This window comes from Urocitellus parryii, chromosome 4 (genome assembly GCF_045843805.1).
Source record: "Urocitellus parryii isolate mUroPar1 chromosome 4, mUroPar1.hap1, whole genome shotgun sequence".
Lineage (NCBI taxonomy): Eukaryota > Metazoa > Chordata > Mammalia > Rodentia > Sciuridae > Urocitellus > Urocitellus parryii.
This window is the reverse complement of record NC_135534.1, coordinates 155,532,068-155,545,926: the sequence shown is the minus strand read 5'-3', so window position 1 is coordinate 155,545,926 and position 13,859 is coordinate 155,532,068. Positions and strand designations below refer to the sequence as shown.

The window sequence follows — 13,859 nt, the reverse complement described above, 5'->3', positions numbered from 1 at the left end:
CTCACCCAGGCCATGGCTTAAACATGCTACACAATGATAGGTGAGAATATTTGAGTGTTGGTTAGTGTTTAATGGACACAATCAACTAAAAATTTAAACAATCATAACTGGAATTATATAGAAATAGTGTAAGATTTATACCCTAGCTAATAAAATCCATGCTTGGAAATAGAATTTGTACCCTGCTGTGCTTTCCTTGGTTCATGGCCTCTTCTGGCCTCACAGCCAGCAGTATAGCATTTGTTATGGTTTAGATATGAGGGGTCTCCCACAAGTTCATGTGTGAGACAATGAGAGAATGTTTTGAGGTGAAATAAAATCATTGGGTTATGAGATCCTTAATCTAGTCAGTGCATTCATTCATTTGAATAGAACAACTGGGTGGTAACTATGAGCAGGAGGAGGTAGGTCACTCAGGTTGTGCCTTATATACAAATTATAAACAAAATATGTTTATAATTTGTATATATATATATATATATATATATATATATATATATAAACACAAAATCTTTTTGTGAGCAGAGCTCTTTCTGATTTCTGATTGTCATATCCTGAGTTGCTTTCCTTTGTCACATCATTCTGCTTTGATGTTCTGCCTCACCTTGGGCCCAGAGCAATGGTGTCAGCCATCTATGGACTGAGACCTCTGAAACTGTGAGCAACAAATAAATTATTCCTCCTTTAAAATGGATCTTATCAAGTCTTTTGGAGACAGAGGCAGAAGAGCCAACTAGAACATTTCAACACATCTCTCTCTCTCCCTCTCCCTCTCTCTCTCCCTCCCCCCCTCTCTTTCTCTCTTTCTCTCTCTCTCTCTCTCTCTGACAGTCTTTCCTCTCAGTTATAATCCTCACTCAGATAAACCAGGGTCTTTATTCCAAAATCATTAATCACATCTTCAAAGTCCCTTTTGCCATGCAGGGTAATATATTCACAGGGTCACTGATTAGGACATGGGCAGCTCCAGGGTGGAAGTGAGGAACATATTCTTCCTACCAGAGAAACTCACTGAACAAATGAGCTCCTTGAAGATGGGATTTATATCTTCCTCACCTCTGCATCACCACAACCTGGCACAGTCAAATGTGCCTAGAAGATACTCAGCAAATGTTCAAAAATTGCTACAGTTAAAAAAATATTTATCTGGTACCTACTGTGTGACAGATGTTATTTTAGGCGATGGGACATGTGGAAGTGAGCAGAATTAACTTATTTTCATTGCATCCTAGTGTAGAGAAGCAAAGAGCACACACACAATATACCATAATGACAGAAAGGGTTATGAGGAAAAGTAAACCACAGTAAAGAGCACAGGGAGTGTCAGTCAGCTTATTATGGAAGAAGTCTTCTCAGGCAAGCTGCCATTTGACTGCAGATCACAAAGGACTGTGAATCAAGGTTTACCAACAAGGAGCAGAAGAACATTTCAGAAAGAAGAAATGAGAAGTGCAAACATTCTGAGGTTGGAATAGGCATTTTGAGGAGGATTTTTGTTTGTATTACTGGGTATTTTGCCTAGGGGCACTTGACCACTGAGTTATATCCCTAGGATTTTTTATTTATTTAATGATTTTTTTTTGAGACTGATCTTACTAAGTTTCCCAGGCTGCCCTCAGATTTGTGATCCTACTGCCTCAGCACCCTGAAATTACAAGCATGAACTGCCATACTGGACAGGATTTTGAGATTTTTAAGAAATAACAGGGATGCAAATGAGGCTTCACAAAAAATGAGAGAGGGATGATACCAGATGAGACCAGATAGGCATAAGGATGACAGAGGGCCCAGGATTTCGTAGTCCACAGTAAAAAATTGGATTAGACTCCAAGAGAGATGGAAATCCATTACAGGCTTGAGATAGAGGCTGGCAAAATATGAGTTGTATCTTGTAAAATCACTCTGTTGTGTTAAGCACTGGCAGTGATCAGGATGAAAGCAAAGAAACAAGATAGGGCTATTGCAGTAGTCCCAGGGAGATGTGTTAGAGTGACAGTAGAGGTTGTGGTGAGAATTTGTTGTAATCCCAATCTACATCTGAAGTGGAGAGAATAGTGTTGGATATTGTTGGAAGGAAAGAGAATAAGAGCGACTTTAAGGATTTGGGTTGTGTTATGGTTTTGGTATGTGATGTCCCTCAAAAGCTCATGTGTGAGACAATGCAAGAACATTCAGAGATAAATTGATTAGATTATTAAAATTATAACCCAATAAGTGGATTAATCCACTGATATGGCTTAACGGGCTGGGTAACTGTAGATAGGTAAGGTGTGGCTGCAGGAAGAAGGTCACTGGGGGTATGCCTTTGGGGTTTATATTTTGTTCTTGGTGAGTGGAGCACTATCTCTCTTTCTCTCTCTCCCCTTCCTGATTGCCATGTCCTGAGCTGCTGCTGCTTCTTTTTTTTTTTTTTTTTAACCATGCAATTCCACCATGATGTTCTGCCTCATCTTGGGCCCAGAGCTATGGAGTGAGCTGAGCACAGACTGAATCTGAAACCATGAGCTAAAATAAACTTTTCCTTCTCTATGTTTTTCTTGTCTGGTATTTTGGTCACAGCAACGAAAGCTGAATAAAACAGGCTGAGAATTTGATGAGAGTAGTCATCACTTAACAAAACTGGGTAAGATTTCTCACAGTTTGGGAAATGTTTAGAGTGAGGTGCTTATCAGATATCAAGTAGAGATGCTCTGAAGAAAGGTAGACATGGGAGACTGAAGTTAAGAAGGGAGACTGGACACAAGATAAACATTCAGAAATCTCAGCATATAGACATCATTTAGAACTCTGTAATTAAGTGAATTCCTTGGTTTTGGGGAAACAAGTTTTGGAAGAGTATTTAGCTCTGGAACACTCTTGCTTTATGGAGGTCGGGAAAATGAAGAAGAGAAACAGAAAAGGAATCTGTGAGCAAGCAGGCAGTGGGCAATGAGGGAATCCAAGAGGAAATGATGTCACTGGAAGCCAAGTGAAGACATTCTTCCAAAAAGACACCATCCAATGTGCCAAACTGCTGCTGAGATGTTAGTAAGATGGGGATCTTGAAATAACCATTTGTTTTGGCATCATGGAGGTGGTTTGATTGTGTTTTGATGTGTTGGGGAAGCAAATGCCTAAAATTCTTCATGGTGACCCAAGTGCCTTTATCATGTATCCAACAGCCCTTGCTGACTCTTCATTGCATTTCTAAACTTGACTAATGCTTAAAAATTTGTACTTTGTAATTTGAGTCTGACTGGTAGGATAAACAGGAGGATTTCCTCGAAGTGAAGGCTTCTAAGGTGGTTGGTGATCTAGAGCTCCTTAATTTGCAAAATGCCAAAGAGAAATGTATTAGCTTTAAGTTGTCTGAATTCCTTACATTCAATTATTTTCATTGCAATAGGAGACTAACAAGTCCATAAAATAGATTAATGTAACTCAGGCACATTCCATTTTCTATGGAAAGACATAACTCATTGCAGGCAGAAGAGTTTGCACAACACCTTTGCTTTAACTTTTTATCTTGTTTCCTGATAGGGCTGACAGAGATGAAACATGAAGTGCTTCAGGTACAAGGTTAGTTGTAGGGATTCTTGAGTTTTAAACTTCAGTTTCAGTTTTAATTGAGGCACTTCTTTGCATTCATTGTCTTCAGACCAATTAATATGTTAGTAATTAATCTTGTTTATTACCATATTCTCCTCCTCTTAGTGAAATCAACTATGAAAACATTATTGGTATATACAATCAATATTTGCTATCTCTTGTGAAATAAGTTGGAATAAATATAAAGCATATAAATGTTAAAACTCTTACTATTAATGGAGCCAAAAATTATTCGCAGATATTCTGCCAATGTCCATTATAGTTTTCTTAAAATATAATTTCTAACTGAAAACTATTCTATACATTTCTTCTACATAATACTCATAATTTTTTAAAGTTTCTATTCTATACAAGGTCAATTTATAGAAGGTATGAACAAATATCAGGGAAGCTTGTTGGAAAAGAAAAATATATTTTAAAAAATCTTCATACTGATTTCACAGTCTGAATCTATGATCTGAGCAGAAATTGTCTTTTACATACATAGCTTCTTGTAGGCAAATGTTGAGCCTTAAAGAGGTTAGAATTCACTCTTTTTTCCTCTTGCATTGCTGTCTGCTCACTTTCCTCTTGTGAAGGATTTTTTTTTTTTTTTGCTGTGCTGTAGACATATGGTTACATATTTCACTACCTTCTGTTTGAAATTCATTGGTCTTGCTTCTGAGGTTGTTTTTTCTGTTGGGTCACAATGTGTGCTCTTGAATTTTAATATGATAAACAATCTGTGCTAAAAACTTCTTGGTTTGATTCCAGATTAAAATCAAACAAATAACCAGCCAACCACCCTTTACTGAGTTGAAAATAAAAGTACAGAGAGAGAAAGGATTATATTAAAAACCATTGTTGTGTGGCTCCCTCCCTGAGTCATCACTAGGTATAACACTGATTTGATACATGCAATTTCAAGAAAGAGCTTGGTAGATTCCGTATGGAAAAACATGGATACTACCAGAAAATAGTTTGCTACACTTTTTTATCATGGGTTTAAATTTGCTTTCTCATATTTATTATTTTAAGTCAATAAGCAAAGAGGTTATTGAGTATCAGTGATAGGAATACAACAGAGCCAAGTTCAAATTCTATTTTGGACATTTAGTGGAAGATTTAATGCAGTGACTCACATTCTCTGTGCCACAGTTTCCTTAAACTTATAATAGTGACAATCCTGACATTATGGGATTATAGTGATGAGGATTACACCTAAGAATTTATGGAAAAAATTAATGAAAAATATGTGCACTGATAGGTTTTAAATGTAAATTGAATAATATATGTCTTGGAAACAAATGATAAGTTTCCAGGTGTGCAATGAGTATAGAATAAAAGGAAACTTCTCATTTACAAGTGAGAAAACTTTTTTGATTCATATTGTAAATCATAACAAAGAACAGCTTGAAATTTTAATTAAATTGTCTCACTAGGAATCATCTAGATAAAAATTTGTAGAGGACTAAAAATATCAAAATTAAAATTTTCACTCACTGCATAAGTTATAATATTTCCAGTATCATTTCAGAAAATTAAAAGACTATTTATCCTTCCCAGGATGAAAAAATACCATAAGTGGACTTCATAAGTGGATAAAGATGCTGATTTCCTATGATATCTGTTACCTGTATGGCTGTCTATCTATCCATCTGTAGATACACATATATGTTTAGACATCCCGGTAGAATTGCAAAGTGCTTATAAGAAAACACCAACAAAATCTCAAATTTAAATGTAGGGCATATTTGCCTTTAATCACCATCATACCTGACCTCAATATTCCTCAAAATTTGAAGTACTAATACATATTGTCAGACAGATATGTCTAATATATGAGTTAAAATGACTGATGACAAAATCCTTCACAAAAGGGTGAAGTGATCAGGTTGCATACACTTGGGGGCTTTCCAATGATGGCATGTAAAAGTGTACCATAATTGGCACCCTTGATTTTGTTCAAGGAGTTTGTGCAACCTAATCTACAAACAGTAATAGATCTCAGTATCTTTTGGAAGATAAAATCTTGAATCATTTAAGGACACAGCAACAAGATTAACAGTTTTCATACTTTGGTTTATTGTAAAATTTAGCAAAGTTTTCCTTGTAATCCCTGACCCCTTGCTCTGAAAACAAAAGCAAAAACATAATTATTGCTTATTCTTTTCCCCCTACTTTCTTTGTGCTACTCTAAAAGAAGGGAGGAAAATCATTTTAATAAATAAAAATAGAGATGTAACAGAGAAAAATAAATCAGTCTAGATGAGAAATATTAGGAGCAACAGAAATGTCATTAAGCAGTTTAAAAATAAGCTTCTTTTAAAAGGTTGTCTTATTTTACAAAATCACACCAAAAATATAGCAGCAGAGAAGAAAGATACATACAAGTTAATTGCACACCAGTCCCATGCAAAAAACTGGGTCATTAGCCAAAGCAGTAGTAGTCAGAATCCAATTTAGGAGGCTTGTGCAGGGCTTGTGAGTCCTCTATGATGGAGCCGTCACTGAACTGGTCAAAGTCTGAAGGGGTCTGATGGCCTGGGACATCATCAGCCAAAGTGTCCAGGTAGCTTCCCACAGAGATGCCATCTAGCCCATCACTGCCATCCTGCAGGCTGTTGTAGCTGCCGTGTAAGGAGGTGCTCTGGCTCTCCAACAGGCTGCACAGACTGCCACTGAGACTGCTGCCTCGGCTAGTGATGGTGGCTTTCTCCTCCATCATCCACTTGATGGACTCGATGCTCTCATTGATGAGGAGCAACTGGCGCATAAGTCTGACATCTGTGGCTCTGAGGTTAACCTATGTGGAAGAGGGAGACAGGAAAGACATGCCACTTATTCTACATTCTTAACAAACTCCAAATTCATGTGGATACTGTCCGCTACAGCCTACGATTTTAAATCCACAGAATAAAATACAAGTATACTTGATCTCAGGATCTCTTTGGAAATTGCTGACCATTGGCAGGAGTCATAATCAAAGAACTCGCTTCCTGCCAGATGCATCAGAGTCCAAAAGGGTCCATAAAATTCCCTCTGCATCCCTGACCCTAACCAAGCTACCAGAAAATAGTATATTGAATGTGAAAGTCTCTGCTGAGAGATATATTCTCTCTTGTCAGGTTAATAGTTTATCCAAGTTTACATGGGAATGTATATCCACACTAAAGGGTAGGGAAAGGGGGAAGATATAGAAATTAATACATCTCATCAGCATGATGGGACTTCTACTTATTGAGTTATACCATGCTAGGCATCATTATAAAAAATTCAACGTTAATTAGCAAAATCTAATAACACTGTACAATAGCCTTATTATTTTTATTCTTATCTACAGATGAAGAAATTGAAATCTACAAAAAAGGGTTAAGAGTACAGGAAAGGCTATACTCCTCATGATGACATTGGCACAAACAATATGGACTATTACTCTTACTATTAACAAGAACCAAATTGACCTAGTATTCTCTGAATTGAAAAGGGTGCTGCTGCACTAGAATGACACAACTTACAAGATGAAGGCTACAAATATGTTTGGAGATCTAAGTATTTGTTTTAGATATGTCAGGGACACTCTAATCAAAATTGGGATATAAAAATGTCCTGGGACTCCCCTAAGAGCCATCTAAGTGTGTAGTCCTTTTGCCAATTCTAAGATATTTCAGAGAAATCTGTTTCCACAGCCATAAAGCAGGATGTTTTCGTATGCCCCAGAATTTAATGAGAACCCTTTATAACATCAACTACGTAGTAGCTTAGGGAAGAGAACTCTCATGATTGCCCCTGTTCTTGTTGGAACTGGATAGAAGTGGATCCTCTAAAGATCTGTGCGCCTGGTCTTGGTTGGCCACTAGAAGTTCCGCTCATATTCATTATGGTTTGAACATGGATTTTTTGTTATTTTACTTGTGGTATTAGCCCAAAAGGCTGGGCCAGGCCAATTCTCTCTTTACAATCGAAGACTAACTCAGATTTGTGTGTTTCTAGAATTATAAAAGGCACTCATTCTTGAATGACTCAAGCCAGAAGAGAAAAAGGAGTTCATTGTATTCCAAGATATGTATTCATATAAAAATATTTCCTGGTGAAGAGTTAATCCATAACTGAAGGTGAACTTTGGCTTCTATGAACATGACACACAAACCTCAGTAGAGATGCAACTTACACTCATGTCTTCAGTAGATGTAAGGTTACAGGTTTTAGAGACACAAAAGTGCAAGTAGAAATTCAAGATGAAAAAAAGTACACATTAAGAAAAAAAATAAATTTGCTGGGATATGAAATTGACTAATGAATTCTTCATCTTCTCTGAGAAAAGCATCAAGAATAAATTGACTAGATAGAGTACAGGGAAATTTATTTCTCTCTGAAATGTTCATGAAGTGAAGGTTGTGAACTTAGTAAATCTTGATGTTCCTCTGTTTTTGATGGTGTCTCAATGACCTTGCAATAACTTTATGTTGGAGAAGGAGGTTTTGGCAGTCTTTATGCTCAGATTCACTCACATATTCCATGAGTCATTGTGACATCATTCAAGTTAGAAATATTACAAATATTTACAAATGACCAACAACGTGCCTGGGTACATTGAGAAGTGCAGAAAGATCAATATCAGTTAAACTCTTACAAAATCCTTTAGCAGGCATCTGTACTTGATGCACCTTGCTGTGCCCATCGTAGGCATGGTGTAATATCAGTCTGACCATTTCCAAATAGCTCCCCAAATGGACCAAAGCTGCATATACTCACATATCTACCCTGTTCATGGAAGTGTTTCAGCCCAAGTTCTGCTTTGGGGATGTGCCCTGATCTTCCCCTCACTTAAAGTACTTCACTTTCACTCTTTCAAATTCTTCATGTTCTAGTTCTATTTCTTCTGTCAAGCACTCCTTGCTGACTCTAGATGTCCTGCTGGCCCATTTTATCTCTATAGTCTGTTTGGTTTATAACTTAAAATGAGCTTTATTTTATACAATCTTATAGTGGTAATAATTACTGTTCCTTTTAGACTTTCCCCAAAGAAAGAAGCCATGTCTTACATGAAACTCTGTATCATTATTATTATTATTAGTAGTAGTAGTAGTAGTAGTAGTACTGGAGATTGAACTCAGGGGTACTTTAGTACTGAACTACATCCCGGCCCTTTTTATATTTTTCATTTTGAGACACCATCTCGCTAAGTTGCTAAGGATCTTGTTAAGTTGCTGAGGATGGCCTCAAACTTGTGATCCTTTTCCTTAGTTCTAGAGTCACTGGGTTACAGGAGTGAGTCACCATGTCCAGCCTGAAACTATATCTAAGGTCTCTTCAAAGCACTGATTGATTTTTGAGAAATAGTCAAAATTTTAGCATCCGTGAAAGTTCATCTCTTAATATAGTCACAATTATATGTTCCCAGATACCATGTCACTGTTGGGGTTAATATGTACTTAGAATAAATTTTCTGTCAGCAATTTTTGTTTTACTTACACAGTGGCTGCATCAAATACTTTTTAAAACTTTTATCGAGCAATACGAATAAAAGGGGAGTAAGGCTATGAAGCAACAAAAGCTTCCTTTGACCATGAAATGATCTATTTAAATAAGAAAATCTTTTGCTTCTGAAGGCAAAACATTCACAGGCCGTTGAACTATTGTTGGGGAAAAATATGACGAAAGTAGGTCGGTTAGAACGAGTTGATCTGGCTGATAATGATTATGGATTTCACTGTGTCTAACCCTGTGTCCTCTGAGAAGAGTAAACAGCTTCCCTGTGTGGGAGCGCTGGGTGTGCTGGTTCACACGCCTGGCTGCTGGTCTGGTATTGGAGCTCCAGGCTCAGAGTGCCCTGGCTCACACTCTGCATTCTCCAAGAACTAAGGTGTGGTGATGCTACTGATGAAAGCATGAGCAATCCACCAAAGAACTAAATCACAATGTTGCTTCTGTCTCCAGTAGCTGCCCCACGTTTCCTCAGTGTTACTCATTTCAGTCTTTGGGAAGTCTGGCCATCAATTAAGAACAGGGTAGCCTTGCCCTGGCAGCACAAATCCTGGTGGTTCTTTCAGCTGGGGTCTCATGACTTTACTCTGCGAATATTGAGAGTTGGAGCCCTCTTCAGGATCTGAGCTTAAATGCTACCTCCTTGGAGAACCTGTTCTCCTGATCAATCATGGTATCCAGCCCTCATGCCTATTTTTATATTTCTGTAGGTCTTTTGTTTCCTTCATAATGTTTAGGACTAATTAAAATCATCCTGCTTTTCATGTGCTTTTTCTCTGCCCACCCCCACAAACATGGAGGAGTTGTGGAATACTTGGTCCATCCTTCTTGTAACTCTGAGCCAAGACTGAAAGAGTGCCTGACACATAGTAGGTACTCTATCAGGATCTGTCCAGCCACCAAACAACCAGCTTTGATCCAGATTGGAACAACTGATGGGAACCTGGAGTTTTGCTGTGGGTCAGTGATATGTGACTGAAGAGGAAGGAAAGTGGTAATTCAGAAAGAACATTTCAATATTGAAGTGTTCCCAGTATATGGTTTTATTTCTATTCATTTCAAATTTTAGGCATTGAGTAATTGCAGTAAGATTCTTCCTTGCTAAAATTTACAGAATACAAGATAATTTTTCTAAAAGGAAGTGGACTTCAAGGTGTGAGTCACACTCCAAACATTATTCTGTTTGCTTAGAGGTGATAACTGAGCACAGCGCAGGTGTTCTGTAAACATCTGGTGAAATGAGTGGAACAAAGGGAACATGCAAACAGGGCACGTACTCCCCCCCCCAAAAGTATTTGGATTCCCTTCTCCATCTCTAGTCCTTACAGTTTCTGCAGAGTGGTTCTTCTTTATCCTAAGTTTCTCATGCTTTAAGATTGTGGAATAATAGCTGTTTGTATTTTAGGGAGAATTCTAAAACTTCATGTAATTTTTGGATAAGTGGTGAACTGAGTCTATGGTAGAATTTGAAATAAAAGATCTTGAAAAATCAAATATTCCTATTAGTAAACTTTTCTAGATCTGTTTTCTTTCAAATTACCATTTTTAATACTGACAGAATGCAAAGGTTATGAATTGGCATAATGAAATCCAAGAAAGAATGTGGGCAAACTTTCAACTAATCAAGGAGCTGCTATTAAGTTCACTTCTTTTGTGGTATTGTATGAGAAATGTGGTACAAGACTCCAGTTCACCTCTGATGTGATCTACCTGTGACCTTTGGGCAAAGTGGCTCAGGGTAGAGAAGTTCAGTTTCCTAACACATGAGGAAAAATCATGGTTTTATTCTGAGCTCCAATGAGCCACGGGGTTCAATAAAAGGTGGATGGTAAGGCAGTTCTATGAGCAAAGACAAATTTTTCCCAATTAAGACTGAATTCAGCTCAGGAGTTCTCTTATATTACTGTCTGCATTTCATACTGAGGTTGCATTTCAGCTGTTATTTGATAAAGAGGTTCTGCAGATGAGATAATCCCAGGATTTCCACCCATTCTGACATTTGATTCTTGTTTTTTCCTGGGGCTGTTTAATTACTAAATTGTTTCAGCTACAAAAGTTATGTAGACTATAGAAGAGACAGAAAAATCAATTTTGCTGGTCAATAGATTCAACAAAAGATGCTGCTGATAAAAACTCTGCTGATAAAACACCAGAAGTTTGAGCTCTTTTTTGCATTTTATCGACCTTATCAGAAATATGTGGTAATTTTAATAATAGTATGTGCTCTTACCATTTAGGCTTCAGTAAAAGTCATGTTTGTGTTTCAAGACAAACATGCATATCATGTTTAATATGTCCATAAATTAACTGAAGTGTACACATGAGCTGCTGAGCGAATCTTCCATAGAGGGATGGTTTTCATTCTATCTTGTCATATGGGAAGCTTGGATAGCACTTTGTAATCACAACTCTCCTAAAGTCCTCCCCCACTATTTTTATCCTTTATTTATGAATGTCAGCTAAACAGATAAAAGCAAGACATCTCCCAGTTATGCATTCCTACTGTAAAATTCACAATATCCAGATATAAATCTCCAGTGTCCTGATAGTTATAATGTGAATTAAAAGGAAGAAAGGCATTTTCTTTTTTTTTTAAGCCCATAATCAAGTTCATGAAGAAAAGAAAACAGATCAGACTTGCCTTTTAAATGTGACACTCTAACCCTAGATTCTAACTGGGAGAAACAAATCAGCATTTTTCTCTGATTTGTTTTGGGGAAAGAGTTTAATTCTGGAAATGCTTCTTTTCTAACTTGTCTAATCACTGTTACTTTATATACATTTAAAACTTAAAGCATCTGTATTGCTTGAAGAGCTCTTGTAAAAAGGAGCCTGGAATATTTTTCCAACAGCTTATCTCATTTTATTTGCAAGTTCCCTTGCATAAACTCCTCCTGTCCAAATCTGCTCCTTCTCCAAATTTACCACATTCTCAATTTGATGATCATAGAAGATTTTTGGTATACCCATTCTTAAAATTTCTGACTTTATTAATGGTAATAATAATATAAATATTAATTTATAAAGTACTCCTCTAGCTGTTTTCTCAGAGGACTCACAAGGATATTATTATCTTTTTGCATTTCGAAAAGCCACTATACAACGTTCATTTCTACTGAATGCTTTTCATCTGGAATATTCAGGAGAAAAGCCTGCAGCCATATAGAAGTCATGGCTGTTACTTCAGCATTTTCTTTCCCTTTCTCAGTTGGTTCAAAAGTTACAGCAAAATTTCTTTCTAATTGGACCATGGAGGCTTCCGTTTTTATACGCGTCAGCTTGTCTTCTTCCATTTGAGTTGTTTATGGGTGGAACTGAACAATAACTAAAGCAGTTCATTCATTTCCAGAAACCATATAGAAGAGTAATTTCCCGAAAGGCTGAATTGCACACATAAAAACACTGTCATCAACACAGCTGACTGATGGATGTTGTTTTGATCACATAGAAAGCTCTATCTGATTTATTTGAAAAAGGGCATGTGATTCCTCTGAATCTTAAGCATAAATGCCTGCCAGCATGCCTGCTCATGAGGCCTGTACAACTCCTCCTGGTAAGTCTTCCGGTTACTAAAGGAGCACACACAGATTTTCAGTCTTATTCCATCAGGTTCTAGGATCAGTTTGATACCTACAGTCCTGTGATGTTGATTCTTTTTTCTATATTGTAATAAAGGAAAAGTTTTTTCCCTGAGTGCTTTAAAAATACATGTGCAAAGTTTAATTGTGACTAAGGCAACAGACTGCAAATCACCTGAACTGAGATTACTCAGAAGATTTAACAAAAACACGGACTCCCCAAGTTCATAGCAGAGAAGCTAATACACACGGAACCAGAGAAGTGTGTCTCTAGAAAATTATAATAAATATTCTGCATATTTATTTTTTTCCAATTTAAAATTTAAAGTAGTATTTTCATATAGAAGACTAGGACATGGTAATGTGCTCCTCTGTGATTTGTAGCAGCCATGTTTACATTGTAAGGGAAGGATATAGAATGGTGTGCTGGTAATTAATTGTTCAATAACCAGCTTCCTAGGAAAAAATATATACATGTATGCATACACACTTACATACTGTCTTAGTCAGCTTTCTGTCACTGTGACAAAGTACCTGATATAATCAACTTATACAGGGTAAAGATTTATTTTGGTTTGTGCTTTCAGAGGTTGTAATCCATGGTTGCTTGGCCTCAGTCACTCTGGGCCTGTGGTCTCAATATTCCCTTCAAGGGCCACTCCAATGACCTAACTTCCTATTGCTAGGCTCACCTCTTAAGGGGTCCACCACATCTCAACAGAATCAGGCTGGGGACCAAATTTTTAACACATGGTCCTCTGATGAACATTTAAGTTCCAAACTAATCATCTTTATAAGTGTAATATAAATTGTGCCTATATAAAATGTATATAGCATACTTTATAAAAATAATAAAACATAAAATAACTTTTTATTATAAATTTTACATAACCAATTAATTCTCAGGGTATGCTTTTGTTCATTCTTACTAAACCCTTCAGAGCATAACAACCTCTGATTGCAGTGCAAATAGGATTTCACAAATAGTGGTAGTCACAATTTAACTCTTTTTTCAATAATTTTTTAATCATTAAATCTGATATGTGATTTACTGTTAAGCTATTTCTCACATAGTGCAAATTATAACCATTAAACAGAAACCTGTTTTAGCCTCAGGATTAATTATGTCAGAACTTTACCAGTTCATCAATGATATGAGAAACTTCTTTACTGAATTGGATAACAGTTTCTGACTTCCTGGAGAATATTTCATTCCCCTATAATTAG

General features: G+C 36.8%; 1 protein-coding gene across 1 annotated transcript in view; it reads right to left on the bottom strand.

Moving 5' to 3' along the window:
- Nucleotides 1–5,558: 5,558 nt before the first annotated feature.
- Nucleotides 5,559–13,859, bottom strand: part of Lurap1l (leucine rich adaptor protein 1 like) — a 41,608-nt gene continuing 33,307 nt past the window's right edge. The window contains exon 2 of the mRNA XM_026381791.2: nucleotides 5,559–6,373. Coding sequence (XP_026237576.1) covers nucleotides 5,999–6,373 — 375 coding nt within the window. The 3' untranslated portion in view covers nucleotides 5,559–5,998. The remainder of the gene's footprint in view (nucleotides 6,374–13,859) is intronic.